Below are 15,249 nucleotides of genomic sequence, written 5' to 3'. Positions count from 1 at the left end.
CTTCGAGTGTCCTGTGAGGGAAAACCCAAAGTGGTCGGGACGTGAAAACAAAGGACGGCGCCGTGTCAGTCATGGTGCCGCCAGCAAGGAACCCGGGTTCCAGTGTCACACTGACCCCGAGCCGTAGCTCCAGACGTGGGGACATCTAGCCCAGGTCTGTCCAGTGTGTGGGGAGGAGGGCTGTGTCAGGCCTGGTGCCATGGCTTGGTGCAGCCCCCTCAAGTCACGTGGACACGGGTGACTGCTGCTTCCGGGCTGTGTCCTGGCTTAGTGTGCCTTCCAGGTCAGGCTCCACACACTTCAGAAGGAAAGTCTGTGTCAGTGACTGCTTACAGGGGAAAGGTTTCATTGTTTACTTTTCTACTCCATGATGCTGGGGCGCTTCCTTGAGGAAGGGTTTGAGAACTTGGTGAACAGAGGTCACTGGTCAGCTTTCCCTGGTGGTTTGTGCAGTGCCAGAGGCCAGGGTTTTTTCCAGTGGGCGTGCATCTGAAATTGTTAGGGAAAAGAGCCCCGGGCCCTTTGCCTCTGTGTCTTTTTGGTCCGTCTCGCCTTTTCTTGGACTTGTATGAAGAGTAAGGTCCAGGCCAGTAGACTGAAGTCTGGATGCCTTCCTGTGCATGGGTGATTTCAGACATCAGAGATTGAGGCCCCAATACGTCTACCTGGGAAGGTTTTCCAAGCAAGCAACTGTGTAATCCAGTCTGCAAACAAGTCAGTTGAACAGATGCACTGGAAAGAAACACAGGCTTTAACATGCCAAGTTAAAAAGACCAGCTGGGGCGCCTGGATGGCTCAGTTGGTTGAGTGTCCAACTTTGGCTCAGGTCCTGATCTCACAATTGGTGGGTTTGAGCCTTGCATCAGGCTTTGCACTGACAGAGTGGAGCCTGCTTTGGATTCTGTCTCCCTCTTTCTTTACCCCTGCCTTTCTCCTTGTGCTCTCTCTCCTAAATAAACATTAAGGAAAACCCATCTAGGGCAGGGCTGCGCATGAAGTTCTGATTGACATCTGTGTGGGGAGCCTTCTAGAACTAGGATGTTGAAAGCCAGGACTCCTGGCTCCAAAGTACCTTGCATATGAGACGCTCAGTTGGTGCTGGCTTGAGGCTCTTGAGCACAAGTCCTGAGTAACTCCTACCTACTCAAGAATAATAACATCCCCATTCTCTCTTAGCATTTATATTATTCCATGTTTCAAAAGTTCGCAGGTATGAAATTCTTACTCTGGTTTCTCAAAGCTAAAAAAAGGGGGGTAGGGGGGTGGCTCAGTCAGTTAAGTGCCTACCTTGATTTTGGCTCAAATTGCGATCTCGTGGTTGGTGATTCTGAGCCTGGAGTTGGGCTCTGGGCTGGCAATGTGGAGCCTGCTTGGGATTCCCTCCTCTCGCTGCCCCTCCCCTGCTCTCAAACTAAATAAAAGTAAACTTTAAAAAAATATTTAAAAAACCAGCTAGTGTCTGAAGCATCAAGGAGAGATTGTCCCCCTTTTCTAGGGCAAGGCACAAGAATTTGGAATAAATTATTTCCCCTCCACCCCCTGCCCAATGAGAGCAAGGCCTTGGGAAACCTTTGAGGAGCTCATGTGTACCCCACTGCTCACTGTACTCACCTGTGCTCCTTGGGGGCAGACAGGGACAGGTCCTCTGCACTTTCCCAGACCTCCTGGATAAACATTCAACATCTCTGTGGCTTGGTCTTTTAATGGGACCAGGTTGTTTCTCAGGAGTAGGCGTTGCTTTTCCCGCCTTGGGGAAACCCGTCATCAGCCCCTCTAGATAGCAACATTTTTCCGTTCCCCTAGTACCTCCTCCACTCCCTTTCTAGAACCCACTTCCAATCAGCCGTTTGTTTCTACTGATGCAGTAGTTCTCAAAGCCCCCAGTGACCACAGTGGTTCCTTTTCAGTCCCCTTGATGGCTGCTGCCCCTCTTCCTCACCTCTCAACCTCAGCAGGAAGGCCTTCTCACCGCCTGGCCCATCTCCCAGGCACCGGCTCCGGGGTGTCTGATGGGCTCAGAGCAGGCTGGGGCCAGCCGCTGCCTCCACCCCAGCTCGCCCGGACCCGCACGGTCCTCCTGGCCTCCTACTTGTGTCGCGTTGCCCCAGCCGCCGGCCCAACCCAGCAGGCTCTCTTCCAAGTACGGGACGGGATAAATCACCCAGGGCCTCCTGCCTTGAGTTTGCCACCTCGCTGGGCTCCCCGCTTCCCTTCCCTCGGCCCCTCCAGCCTTCACCCCGCTGAGGCCAGAGTGACTTCCTGACGCCATAAGTCACTGCAATTCTAGAAACTCCAAGGGCTTCCGCTGCACTTGCCATGACCCACAAGGCCCTACTCAGTCTGGCCACGGAGGCCAGTGACCTCAGCCGCCCTGCTCAGTCTTAGGCACTGCAGTCCAGCCACGGGGGCCGGTGCTCCTCCAAGGGGCTTTGGCAGGTGTCTGGAGCATCAGAGCCTGGGTGCACACCCTGAGGCCCACACTCAACCACGACCGCCCCAGGCTGGGGCATGGTGCCACGCACCACCTCACCACGTTTACTTCCTAAGAAGTCTGAGGTAGGGATCTCCTGGGTAAAGAGACGGCACTTGGCAGCAGCGGTCTGCAAAGCCCACCCCCACCCCCCCCGACACACGGGCGTCTTGTGGCGGCAAGGCTAGTTCTCTGGGAGCAATGGCGTCATTAGCCACCCCCGTGGCCTGCAGCCAGAGCTGAGGGACGACAAGCAGTCTTCACTGGGACCTGCTGCACAGTGGACACCCATCGCACGTCACCGGCTCCTACCTGGAGCGTGAGGCTGCCCCAGGAGTCACTCGTGTCCCTGTCTAGAGAGGGGCTTGTCACCAGCACTAAATAGCCCTGTAAGAGGTATTGACGTCCTAGGTGCCTAGGCCTGGGATGGAAGTGTTCGTGTCAGAAGGGCCGAAAGAAATGTCTCGGCCAAAAGAAACGTCTGGACTGCACTGGCCTCAGAGGACCTCCGGCAGCATGAATTCCAAGCCGTCTCCAAGGGCTGTACAAAGCTGCTCAGTGCCCTTGGGGGTGGAGGAGGATGAAAAGCAGGGGCAGCGGCAGCCAGGAGCAGGGGAGGTGGGAGGAAGACGACCGAGAACAAAGTCCTGCTCAGGTTCCACACTCTGCTCCAAACTCTCCAAGAGCTCTGGCCAGTCACACTTAGAACAACAAATTTCCATCGCAGCCTCACGGCCCCACAAGGCCACACTCCACGGTCTGGGGCAAAAGTCGAGGAGTCAGCAGGGAGACCGATCTATGCCCCGCACACGAATAGGCTGCAGGCGGTGGCTCACCTGCTCCAACGGAGGGAACGTGGGGCTCCAGGGCTGCAGCGGCTGTGGGGCCAAGGACAGAGCAGTGACCGGAGCCAAGCCCCCAGACACCGGGGCCCACAGTTGGCTCTTGAGCTGCCCCATCCCTTCTCACTGAGAGCGAGCTGCTGGCCACATGGCAAGGGACAAGCAGCAGAGAGGCAAGGTTGGAAAGCAGGCCCTCTGGGGCTTTCTTGTTGATTTCTCTCAAGGAGGGCACAAGAGGCAGCTCAGGGTCACTCATTCCACAGCCGGGACAGGAGCGAGCAGTCATCACGGTTGGACCCGCACCCACATCGGGTCAGAGCAGCCTCAGGACCCCTGTGGGTCACTCGCTCAGCCACAGCTGTGCTCACAGGCTCAATCTAGCCTGCAGAGGAGTGGCCCCATCCAGCGCCTGAGCTGCCCAGTACCAGGGCTGAGTCCCACCAAGTGAGGGCCCTGCTTGAACACTCCATGGCCATTGTCTGACCTCTATCTGCAAACAAGGCCAAGCATGCTATCCCCCTGGCACCCAGCAGTGAAGGCAGGACCCTTGCCCACTGGCCACAGGCAAGACCATGCCTGCACTGGGGGCACAGCATTCTCTACACCAGGGTGACCTCTGGGGTCTGTGGGAATGGGTCTAGGACATAGCCCAAGCCACAGCTCAAACCTCCAGCAGTTCCTATGCCCTCCCTTGGTCCTGCAAGGAACAGGAGAGGTCACCATACAACAGAGGGGATCAAAGCCAAGGTCCTTCATGGCCTGAGCCCTACACCTGCTACCTGTCCTGTAATCAGAAAGTTGGAGTCTGTGGTCTGGAGTGGGCCTCTGGGCCCAGGGTATGGGAAACAGGGAGGAGCAAACCCCTCCCATCTCCTCCCTCCTCAGAGAAGTAGTAAACATATTCCCTGACTGCTAACTAAAGATACCATTTTCACACCTCTATGATCTGATTACTTCTGTCGTCCCATTTTACAGATAGCATCACTGAGGCTCCGAGAGCTTAACCATCTCAGCCAGTGACCAAGAGCAGGGCCTGGGTTCGATCTAACCTCTCTTTTCTGTCCAGATCCTTGTAGTTCAGCAAGGTAGAGAATAAGCAGGAATCAAATACCTGCACAACTACTGACCACATACACCCCTTGTCCTCTCTGGGCCTCAGTTTCCCCAAATTATAAAATGAGAACACATAAAAGCATCATACCTCATAGGATGATTTTAAGGACTAAATTACTTAAGTTTCCATATCTTGATCTTCCCCCTGAAACCAGAGTTCTCCTGGCCCATCTCCAGCAGTCCCTCCTCCCCAGGTATCAGCAGCCCCAGACCTGAGAGCCATTCCTGACTCTGCCTTCACATTCACACCCAACTCACCAGCACATCCCATCAGCTTTCCCCTCAAATACAGCCAGGATCCACCATTCTCCACCACCCTCACTGGCACAACCTGGTCTCCTCTGGGGTTCCTGCCTGCCCACTACAGCAACCACAGAGAATCCGTTAAGACCTAAGTCAGGTCATACCCCTTCCCTGCTCTAAATCCCTCCATGGCTCTCATGTCCCTGAAAAGATGTATGGCCCGCAAAGCCCTACTCAATCTGCCCCCAATCTTTCTATCCTCATCCTTCCCTGCACTCTAGCCTCACAGGCCTCCTAACTCTTGAACACACCAACCAACCACATGCTCACCTCAGGGCCTTTGCACTACCTGTTCCCTCTATCTGAAACTCTCTCTTTCCAGCTAGACAGTTCCTTCTCTTAGCTCCTTTCCTGACCACTGATTTAAAAACTGCAGGCTCATCTCACCTCACACTCCCAGTCCCTTCACCTGGAACCCCCCTGCTCTGCCCTCCCTAGTGCCTCATCCCTGTTTCAACCCAGGGGCTCCCTTCCTACCACACTGGGAACCCTGAGAACTGGCTCTGTTTCATTCCCCACTTTTTGCTCTCAGTTCCCAGTGCCAGAAGAGACCCAGCACACAGTAGGTGCCAAGTTAAGTGTTAGCTATTACTATTACTAGTTACCCACCTTCCTCACTCTTTGTGGGTGGTGGTGCTGGAGGTAGATTGGAAACACCTGGGTATCTAGGACACTGGGGTGTGAGCCCTCTCAGTCATGAGGACTCAGTGAGACGATGCATGGGAGCAGCCTGGCACCAGAAGGTCTGGCACACAGTAGGTACTCAGCAAGTGCCCTGATCCTTGAATGAGGGTATTCCCATAATAGCCATGTTTAAACCCAGAGCTACTCACCTGAGACCTAGTCTGGGGAAGAGAGTCCCTCACAGAGGTGACTTGACCAGTCCAGGTCAAGGGCACACAAGAGGCCTGGCACACAGTAGGCACTTTATTAAAGCCCTGAGACTTGGCTGTTGTTGGCGGTGCTTCCCCCAAGGCTGGCCCCGCCTGGCCAGTAAGGCTGCAGCAGGCCAGGCTGGCTGTCCCCGCCCAGCCAGCAGCAGCAGGGGGCAGGATTTCCCGCTGATCCCAGCCAGGTCCCTCCTCTACAATTTGAAAAGAAACTAGCAACGATTAACCCTCCCAAGCCAAACCTACCCAGGGTGCGTCTTATCCTCCTGTCCCCTTAATTCTGTGCCTGACGTGGGCAGCCAGACTGGTAGGGGACTGGCCTCCCCCCGGGGAGGGTAGGGGCCAAGGTGTCAGACCAGCAGGCTTTGGCCACCAGCCTACCCCCTCTGAGCCTCAGTGTTCTCATCAGAGAAACAGGTTTCCCTAACCTCCAGGTTAAAGATGAGGCTTCGGTGAGAGTGAGACGCTGGGTGGGCATAACAGGCCATCCAGCCCTCCAGGAGGCCCCCACTGCCGGTCGGAAGCTCTCACTCCAGTCGCGCTGGCCTCATTTATCTGACCTAAGGAGGTCCACTGCAGACGGAGGTGACTTTGCAGCTCCGGTCCCTATCGCTTCCTGAGCTCCTCTTGGGAACAGGCCGTGCAGCCCGCCAGAGGAGGCCGCTATCTGGGGAGGGAGGTGCAATTAAAAGCGCCCAAACCACTCCCCACGAGACCAAGGAGGGTTGGAAGGGACTCTAGGGAGTAGCCTGGGCGGGGATGGCTTGTCTGGGCTGGTAGGACCCTGGTCCCGCCCCTCCCCCTTCTCCCTCCCCCCAAGTCAGGAGACTCCAGCTCCTCCCTCTCTCCAGCCAGCCGGGAACTGTGCTGCCCCTTTAAGAGCGCGCGGCCCCGCCCGCCCCCTCGGGCCGGATCCGAATTCCAGGGAGGCGGGGCAGAGACGGCGGGCGGGTGCAGAGGCCTCAGCCGCGGGACCGGATTGCTGTGACTCGGGCGGCGCCTCCCTGCGGCGGCCCCGGCGCCGCTCGGCTCCGCCGGGGCGATGCTCCCCGAGGCCGCAGGATGAGCCAGGTGAGCGCGGGGACCCCCAGCAACCCCTGCCTGGCGCGCACTCCCGGGGACCTGACGGCTGCGGCCTCTGTTCCCCGGGGCTGTGTGACCTTGGGTAGCCCCCGCACCCTCTCTGGGCCGAAGCCCGGACGGCGGGGGCTGGCGGAGGCCATTCTGAGTCCCGGCCGGCACGTACCCAGCCTGCGGCGCTAGGGAGGCTCTTTGGAGGAGGCGGGGCCTCGCTCCGGCCAGCGGGCTGCTGGTGGCGCTTGGGCTCCGGTCGGCCTGGCTTTGCCACCCTCTACTCTGCGACCTTAAGCGATCTCTTACCCTCTGCACCTCAGTTTCCTCATCTGTAAAATGGAGATACTATCACTGGCACTCAGCCCTGGGCACGGTCATTGAGGTTACTGTTACTATTACTGCTGTTATGTCGTTGTTATAATGACACAGTCCTCATGGAAGGGGAGCTGAGGGAGGATCCGGGCACCTTCGCAGAGGAGGTGGGACTGGCGTCAGCCTTGAGCGATGGAGCTAACCGTTGCCGCGGTTGGGACCTGGATTCCTGTCCTGCCTGTATTGACTGCATGGCTGTGGGCTTCATCTCATCTCTCTAGGGTTCCACTTCTCACCTACTGAATTGGGCAATAAGGACGCATGCCTCCCTTCCAGGGAGGGAGGACACAGCCAAGTCCCCCATTACCCCCCACTCCCAAAGAACAAAACAGCAAACATTTATAGATACCAAATCATTCATACAAATTATCCTATTAGGTCCTGCAACGAAGGTAATATTGTACCCATTTCACAGACAAGGAAACTAAGGTACAGTGAACTTTTTCTCACAGCCAGTACGCAAAACCAGGCATTTGGCCAGAGATGACAAGCGAGTGCAGATGGTCAGGGGCTTAGTCTGTACTGAGTCCTCACAGCAATCCTGTGTCCCTGCCCACCCACAGTGACTTGGCCAGCCCGGGCATGGCGGACCCAGTGGCGGGCATCGCGGGCTCGGCAGCCAAGAGTGTGCGGCCGTTCCGCTCAAGTGAGGCCTACGTGGAGGCCATGAAAGAGGACCTGGCTGAGTGGCTCAACGCCTTGTACGGCCTGGGTCTGCCCAGCGGTGGCGAGGGCTTCCTGACGGGGCTGGCCACAGGCACCACCCTGTGCCAACATGCCAACGCCGTCACTGAGGCCGCCCGCGCTTTGGCCGCTGCCCGCCCGGCCCGCGGTGTGGCCTTCCAGGCACACAGCGTGGCGCCTGGCTCTTTCATGGCCCGAGACAACGTGGCCACTTTCATCGGCTGGTGCCGAACAGAGCTGGGTGTGCCCGAAGTGCTCATGTTTGAGACCGAGGACCTGGTGCTGCGGAAGAACGAGAAAAGCGTGGTGTTGTGCCTGCTGGAGGTGGCGCGGCGCGGGGCCCGCCTCGGCCTGCTCGCCCCTCGCCTCGTGCAGTTTGAGCAGGAGATTGAGCGGGAGCTCCGCGCTGCACCTCCGGCCCCCAATGCACCCGCTGCTGAGGAGGACGCCACCGAAACTGCCACCGCGGCAGGGCCTCCTGCCCGTGGGCCCCGCATGACACCCAGCGACCTGCGCAACCTGGACGAGCTGGTGAGTCCGCCAGTGAGTGTGCACACTCGTGGCCCTGCTCGTGCCCCCGCTGTGCACCAGCGACAGGACAGCCTGCCCCACAGACGTGTTGAGCACCAAGTGTATACCTGGCCCCAAGGAGAGGAGCAGACCCAGAGAGGGAGAGGTGCTGGGAGAGGTCACCCAGTAGGGCCTGGGATAGAATCTGAGCTCCCCCCCTTTAGGGGCTTCCCGTGTGCCAGATCAGCTCCTCCATCCAGGGGGCCGCATGATTTGAACCCTTCTGTATGCACTTGGGTGCTGGACAGTTGGATCCACAACATCACAGAGCTCGAGGCTGAGTGGATACCTGTGGTGCTTGGCCCTTAGCAAGGTGCCTGGCACACAATAGGCTCTCAGTGAGTGGCGAGGGCAGGCCCCAGGGGCTCTACAGGCCCACCCAGGCCCCAGGGGCTTATCTGGGAAGCCAGGCCCAGAGCTTTCACTGCTGCTAGGAGCCAGAGGTCCTCTTAGGAGGACAGGATTAGCTCTGCTGTGCACATACGAGGTGACGGGCCGGCCCCCGGCTCCCTCCTTCTTTTCCCAGGACCTAAGTATCCCTGACACCCCCGCAGCCTGGCCAAGAGTTGCCTTCTTATCAGAAGGGTAGGACTATGATGTGCCTATCCCAGAGGGGGTAGCCGGACAGCCGTGGGCAGAGGCTGTCACCCCTCCCCTGTCTTGGGCCAGAGTCACCCAAGGCTCCACCTGCTCATTTCCTCTGGCTCCACTGTGGGCTGGGAGGTGGGCAGGGCCACCCACACAGCCGGCCTGGTGGCTCCTGGCTTGGGGGCGGGGGTGGGGCATGTGGGCAGATGTGTGCTCCCTGGGCGCGTGGCCTGTGTGTGCATGCCCACACAGATGTACTCTACGTGTCTGCAGCGCTGATACGGTGTGGGTTCCCTGCACTCGTGGCCCGTGGCCCGCGCCCTCGCAGGACCTGGCCTCCCGGTGCGCCTCAGCCTACATGCCCGTGAGGCATGGGAGTGAGTGGGTAGGGAGTGAGGACGGGTTCCAGGGCTTCCCCACGCTCAGGGGCCGCAGGGCTGTGCCTCACTGGGGGTCCCAAGCCCTGGCCTGAGCATAGCTCCTGACCTCCGATGGCCAGAGGGGAAGGAGAGCTGGTGAAAGGTCAAATGTAGAGGCTGCACCCAAGCCTGGGGCAACACGCAACACAATCTATGTCCCCTTTCCCCGGAAGGACCTGCTTCCTCCTGACCCTGGAGCTGCTGACATCAGGCCCCAGGAGGAGGGACTTGATCCCTGACCTCCAGCCTCTCCTCTCTGACCTCAGGTGAGGGAGATCTTGGGCTACTGCACCTGCCCAGACCAGTTTCCCATGATCAAGGTCTCAGAGGGAAAGTACCGCGTGGGAGACTCCAGTCTCCTCATCTTCGTGCGGGTAAGAGTTCGGGGCTGCCTGGCCAACAGCAGCCCACAGTGGGCTGCCAGGCCCATCAGACAGGCCGTGACCTGCCCACTCTGGGCTCCCACAGGTGCTGAGGAGCCACGTGATGGTGCGCGTGGGTGGCGGCTGGGACACTCTGGAGCACTATCTGGACAAGCATGACCCTTGCCGCTGCTCCTCCTCAGGTCAGTGCCCTTGGGAGTGACGGGGGATGGGGCCGGCAGAGGGTTTGTCTCTGTGGCTCCACCCTTCAAATGCCACCTGTCCTCTCATCCCGCAGCCCACCGCCCACCCCAGTCCAGAGCCTGCACCTTCTCCCCACAGAGGGGGTCTCCCACCCCCAGCCCCCGTGCTGGCAGCCCAGCCCCTGGGGCCGAGCGGCGGAGCTCCCGGACAGAGGTGGCACCCATTAGCTTACGCAGCTCCAAGGAGGGAACTGAGACCCCACTCAGGTGAGAAGCAGGACAAAGGGGTGAGGGGTCCACAGTGGGGAGGCATCCGCCCTGGCCTGGATGACGAAGGAGCCTGTGCTCCAGAGTGACTCACCCTGGGAAAAGTTCCCGTGGGTGGGGGCAGGCCTGGCTTCCTATCTCTATGGCAACACAAGCAACCCAACAACACAGCTGGGGTGGGCCCTGGGGGCTGGGCGGCAGCCAGTCCTACCGCTTCCCTCTGGCCTGCCCAGGAAGCTGGAGGCCTGGGGAGGGGGAGCTCAGAGCCTGGCGTCTTCCGCTGCCTGGGGGTGGGTGGTGGCCCTGGCTGCCGGAAGCGCCGCCGCACGGTGGCTCACTTCTCTCTGGAAGTCCCCAGGACACACACCAAGCCCTTGATTGCCCCCACCCCCACCACAGGTGTCTTCCCCGCCCCTAACCACTCGGCTGCTTGTTCCTTCCACTGCCTGGTCTTTCTACAGGCCAGTCCTCTCTCCGAGATCCCCCATCTCTCTCTCTTGTTCCTTGCCCCAGGGCCCGGGACCAGCTGCCCCCCCATCCCCGCTCCCGCCGCTGCTCTGGCGACAGCGACTCCTCAGCCTCCTCAGCCCAGAGTGGCCCCCTTGGTGCCCGCAGTGAAGACTCCGGCACTGGCTCCCGAAGGGAACGGCCCAGCCGGAGGCTGACCACAGGCACCCCAGCCTCCCCGCGACGGCCCCCAGCTCCGCGCAGCCAGTCCCGAGACCGGTTGGATCGAGGGAGGCCACGTGGTGCCCCAGGAGGCAGGGGAGCCCAGCTGTTGGCCCCCAGTCCTGCCCGACGGGCCCGGAGCCAGAGCCGTGAGGGGCAGGCCACCCTGCTTGTGCGCAGGGACCGAGATGGGCAGCACTCATGGGTGCCCCGGGGCAAAGTCAGTGGGGGCTCAGGCAGGAGCACTCCCCAGACCCCCCGGGCTCGCAGCCCTGCAGCCCCCCGGCCTCTCCGGGCCTCCAGCCCCAGTACAGAGTTGGGCACCACACCGGCCAGTGTCTTCCGCACCCCCCTGCAGCTTGACCCGAAGCAGGAGCAGCAGCTGTTTCAGCGCTTGGAAGAGGAGTTCCTGGCCAACGCCCGAGCCCTTGAGGCTGCTGCTGGCGGGACCCCCACTGGACCAGCCTCAGACCCAGCTCGACCCCCAGACCCTCCAGCTCCTGACTCAGCCTACTGTTCCTCCAGCTCCTCCTCTTCATCCCTCAGTGTCCTGGGTAGCAAGTGTGGCCAGCTTGGGGACTCTGGCCGGACGGCCAATGGGCTGCCGGGGCCCCGAGGCCCAGCCCTGTCCAGCTCTTCTGATGAAGGCAGTCCCTGCCCTGGTGTAGGGGGCCCACCAGATGCACCTGGGAGCCCCTTGGCCGGCCTGGAGCTCCCGAGGACCTGGGCACGGGGCCGGGTGGACACACAGCCAGACCGAAGACCTTCACGCATCCCTACGCCACGGGGCCCTCGCCGCCCATCTGGATCCACAGAGCCCGGGTCCTGGCATGCCCTGCACTCAGTGAGCCCAAGGGCAGAGCCAGATTCCTGGATGTGATGGACCAGCCAAGCTGCCCCCTTCTCTTCCTTTTCCTTTGTGGCCTTAACCCCTTTGCATCAGGGAGCCCCCCCCACCCCTGCCTCTTGGGTACCAGACCTCATGGGACCAGACCCCTTGGGACCACATGGCACATGGGATCTTTGTTGTACATTCCAGTTGGGGGATGAGCANTGCCTCTTGGGTACCAGACCTCATGGGACCAGACCCCTTGGGACCACATGGCACAATGGGACCTCTGTTGTACATTCCGGTTGGGGGATAAGCGTTGCTATTTAATTACTAATATTATTGAATGCCTTAGAGGAGGCCAATGAGGACCCTTCCCGAGGTTCTCTGGCCCTGCAGAGCCTGACAGTAAAGTATTTGTTCCAGCTGTTTGTGTCTGCTACTTGGGGTCAGCCTTGGGGTACCTTTTAGGGGACCCTTATTCCATGTAGTGATTCTAGCATTAACTGCCAGAGAGCAATGCCTGGCAGCTCTGACTTCTAAGGTTAAGATCATGCTACCCATCCAAGAAATGCCAAATGCTCTTGTATGCTTGCATTGTTTCCCCCTTTATTACCTCCTGAGAGGTGCGACTTAAGATTGTCCACCGAAGCCCCAGAAGCTACCTGAGAGCTTCTAATCAGATTCACAGCAAGTCCCTTTCATTCAATGGGATTGTAACCCAGTGAGGTCCCAGAAAGGACTTATCTTGCGCAATGTAGCCTGGGGCCTGGTTGGGTCCAACGAAGCACAAAGAAGAGTCCTGTCGCTCAAGAGACTGGGTGGGAGGTTGCCCCATCCAATCCGGGAGGAGACTTTGTCTTGTCCAATCCGAGAGAAGTTGGGCAATTTCGTCCAATCCGGGTAACCGGTTGTTTATCAAACTGGGACCCTCCCCCCACCGTAGGCGGCGGCGTCGTCCAATTCGGTCACATGAGGCTGCAGCGCGCCGGATGCAGCGCCCCCTGCAGGCGCAAGGCCGGGTGCGCGGGACGCGCGCGCACCAAAGCGCAACGCAGCAGCTCGCGGAAGAGACGCAGCACGTGCCAGTTGTACTTGGCGGAACACTCGAGGTAGCCGCAGCGCCAGCCCCTGCGCACCAGGGCGGCCAGCGCGCGCCGAGGCCCGAAGCGCAGCCTCTGCCGGTCCCGCTTGTTGCCTACCACGAGGATGGGCGCTTCAGGTGCGCCCGCCGGCCTGGGGGCCAGATGGGGATGAGGGCTGTGGTGCCGGACGCGGACAGCCCACGGCCGGGGAACGCTCCCACCCCAAGGGGGTATGTACACTCCTGCGGCTGGAGACCCGCCCCAGGAAACACGAGACCCGTGTGGCCAAAGACTGCATAGCTGACAGACCCGACACCCCGCCAGGACTGAGGAAGAACCCACCCATTACCCTCAGGCAAAGGCCCAACCAGACAGGCAAAAGTTCCCCTCCTCTGCCCGCACACACCTGTGACCGCGTCCCTACCTGGTCTCTGAGATGCGCTGCCGTAGCGCCTTCACGTAGTCAAAACTGTCCGGGCTGCAGATGTCGTAGACGAGCACGAAGGCGTCCGTGTCCTGCAAGCTCCAGTCCTTGGGGTCCAGCCACTCCTGGGGCGGGAGGCCGGAATTTGCCAGAGACTCTCACTCTCCCACGCCCAGACCCTCTGAAGGGCCTTGACGCTAAACCCGCAGTTTATCCTCAGCCCTCGCCACCCTCTGTGGGCCATATGCTCAGGTCCCACTGTCCTCAGGGTCGCCAGGGTAAGGATGTCTACACGTGTCTGAAGCCGTCAGCCAGCAGCCCTCCTTCACTCTGGGCCTCCTCTCTACCCACTGCTTCTCTTCCTCCTTCCAGCTTTCCAAAGCTCAGTTTGTGTCACGCCCCTTCCCTCCCTCCCTGGTTACTACAGCTGCCTCTGAGACGAATTCCAAAGCACAGGGCTCCGTGTTCCCCAGGCCCTCAGAGATCACTGATTATGGACAGCTGTATGCATTCAGGCCTCCCCGCCTAACACATGCTGCTCTTGTCACGTGGAAGGCTTCTGCCACTTCATTTAATCAAAACTTCACTCATCAGGGGCACCTAGGTGGCCCAGTTGGTTACGCCTCTGACTTCCCCTCAGGTCATGATCTCATGTTTCATGAGTTTAGGCCCTACCTATATCTGGCTCTGTGCTGACCACTCAGAGCCTGGAGCCTGCTTTGGATTCTCTCTCTCTCTGTCGCTCTCTGTCTCTCTCTGTCTCTCTCTTTCTCTCAGATAAGTGATTAAAAAAAAAAAAACCTCAGGGGCACCTGGGTGGCTCAGCTGGTTAAACACCACCTTGGGCTCAGGGCATGATCTCGTGGTTTGTGAGTTCTAGCCCTGCATCCAGCTCTGTGCTGACAGCTCAGAGCCTGGAGCCTGCTTCAGATTCTGTGTGTCTCCCTCTCTCTCTGTCCCGTCTCCTGCTCATGCTCTGTCTCTTTCTGTCTCTCAAAAATAAATAAACATTTAAAAAAAAAAAAAGACTTCACTCATCATTCCAGGGTCAGCCCAAATGTCACCCCTTCCAGGAAGCCCTGCTTAATCCTGCTTGCTCTTTCTTCTTCACCTTTCCCAGGCATCTAGCTCCAAGAATTCAAAGTCTGTCCTGGACTTTGAACAAATTACCGAAATGAGGCTTTCTTCCAACCAAGTCACAGAAATAAGGGAGCAGAAAATGACCCTCCCCCCACCCCTGACAGCACACCTCTGTGTCTGGCCCCATCCTCCCCCACCGAGGCTCTGCTTAAGGTCCCAAACATACAATGCTCACCCTCAGGAAGGCACAATCATGCTCCGCCATGCACTGATCCAGACCCACCAGCGGAGGCAGACAAATATACAGGCACTTAAGAGTGAAAAAAGGCCGCTTTTCAAAATCGCCTGGCCCCGGGCCTGATCTTGGGCAACTCCAGGCCAGCAAGAAGGAGACAGACACACAAGTCACCAGGTCACATTCATCCTTCAATCCACGAACACAGGCACTCCGGGGCTGTCCAGGTGGACATGCACGTGTGCACCAAGCACCCCCCCCCACACACACACACACGCTGTTACACGACCCTGCCCACCCCTCGAGCTGCTACCTCTGGACCCCCGGGGTTCTGACTCGGGGGAGCGCCGTCGCCGTCGCGGATGCTCAGGTCGTAGACCGCGCCGTCGAGCAGCACCGCGGGCCGGTAGAGGCGTGGCCCGTCCGTGGGTCGGTGGCGCTCCGGGTAGTCACCGAACAGGAACTGGCGGATGATGGCCGTCTTGCCTACGCCAGGGGCGCCCAGCACGGCCACCCGCAGGCTACCCCCCATGGCCCGCGAGCGCTGCCGCGCCCTACGCTGGAAAGGCTCATGGGCCAGCGCCGCGCCGTGCGCTCCGCATGCCCAGCCCCATGCGCCCCGACCCCACGCTCCTCATGGCCCCCGGGAGCACCCGGGACCCGGAGAGGCTAGGCCAGAGGACGCAGCGGGGGAGGCGGGAGGGCAGACAGATAGTCGATCAGGCCGACGGAGGACGCACGAGCAGCTCCGGCAGGTGCCGAAGCTCGGA

At 59.6% G+C, this 15,249-nt stretch overlaps 2 protein-coding genes across 4 annotated transcripts; one reads left to right on the top strand and one right to left on the bottom strand.

Annotated features, from left to right (window-relative positions):
- Positions 1–6,558: 6,558 nt before the first annotated feature.
- On the top strand, positions 6,559–11,835 carry GAS2L1 (growth arrest specific 2 like 1). Of its 2 annotated transcripts, none has more exons than XM_077761643.1 (6): positions 6,559–6,689; positions 7,628–8,279; positions 9,592–9,699; positions 9,794–9,890; positions 9,986–10,157; positions 10,671–11,835. In XM_077761643.1, exons 2-6 carry the CDS (start codon positions 7,647–7,649, stop codon positions 11,704–11,706), a joined length of 2,046 nt encoding a protein of 681 aa, XP_077617769.1. In that variant the 5' UTR covers positions 6,559–6,689; positions 7,628–7,646; the 3' UTR covers positions 11,707–11,835. The 2 variants fall into 2 exon arrangements, with proteins under 2 accessions (XP_077617769.1, XP_077617770.1); XM_077761644.1 differs by having other exon boundaries at positions 7,517–8,279.
- Positions 11,836–12,239: 404 nt separating this feature from the next.
- RASL10A (RAS like family 10 member A) lies at positions 12,240–15,243 on the bottom strand. 2 transcript variants are annotated; one of them, XM_077761525.1, is made up of 3 exons: positions 14,793–15,243; positions 13,165–13,289; positions 12,240–12,891 (listed from the first exon to the last, which is right to left on the bottom strand). In XM_077761525.1, the coding sequence occupies exons 1-3, from the start codon at positions 15,009–15,011 to the stop codon at positions 12,624–12,626; spliced, it is 612 nt and encodes a 203-aa protein (XP_077617651.1). In that variant the 5' UTR covers positions 15,012–15,243; the 3' UTR covers positions 12,240–12,623. The 2 variants fall into 2 exon arrangements, with proteins under 2 accessions (XP_077617651.1, XP_077617650.1); XM_077761524.1 differs by having other exon boundaries at positions 12,240–12,853.
- Positions 15,244–15,249: the final 6 nt, after the last annotated feature.

The sequence above is a fragment of the Crocuta crocuta genome, unplaced genomic scaffold (genome assembly GCF_008692635.1).
Source record: "Crocuta crocuta isolate KB4526 unplaced genomic scaffold, BGI_CrCroc_1.0 scaffold348, whole genome shotgun sequence".
Lineage (NCBI taxonomy): Eukaryota > Metazoa > Chordata > Mammalia > Carnivora > Hyaenidae > Crocuta > Crocuta crocuta.
The sequence above is the reverse complement of the archived record's forward strand: the minus strand, read 5'-3'. Positions and strand labels throughout refer to the sequence as shown.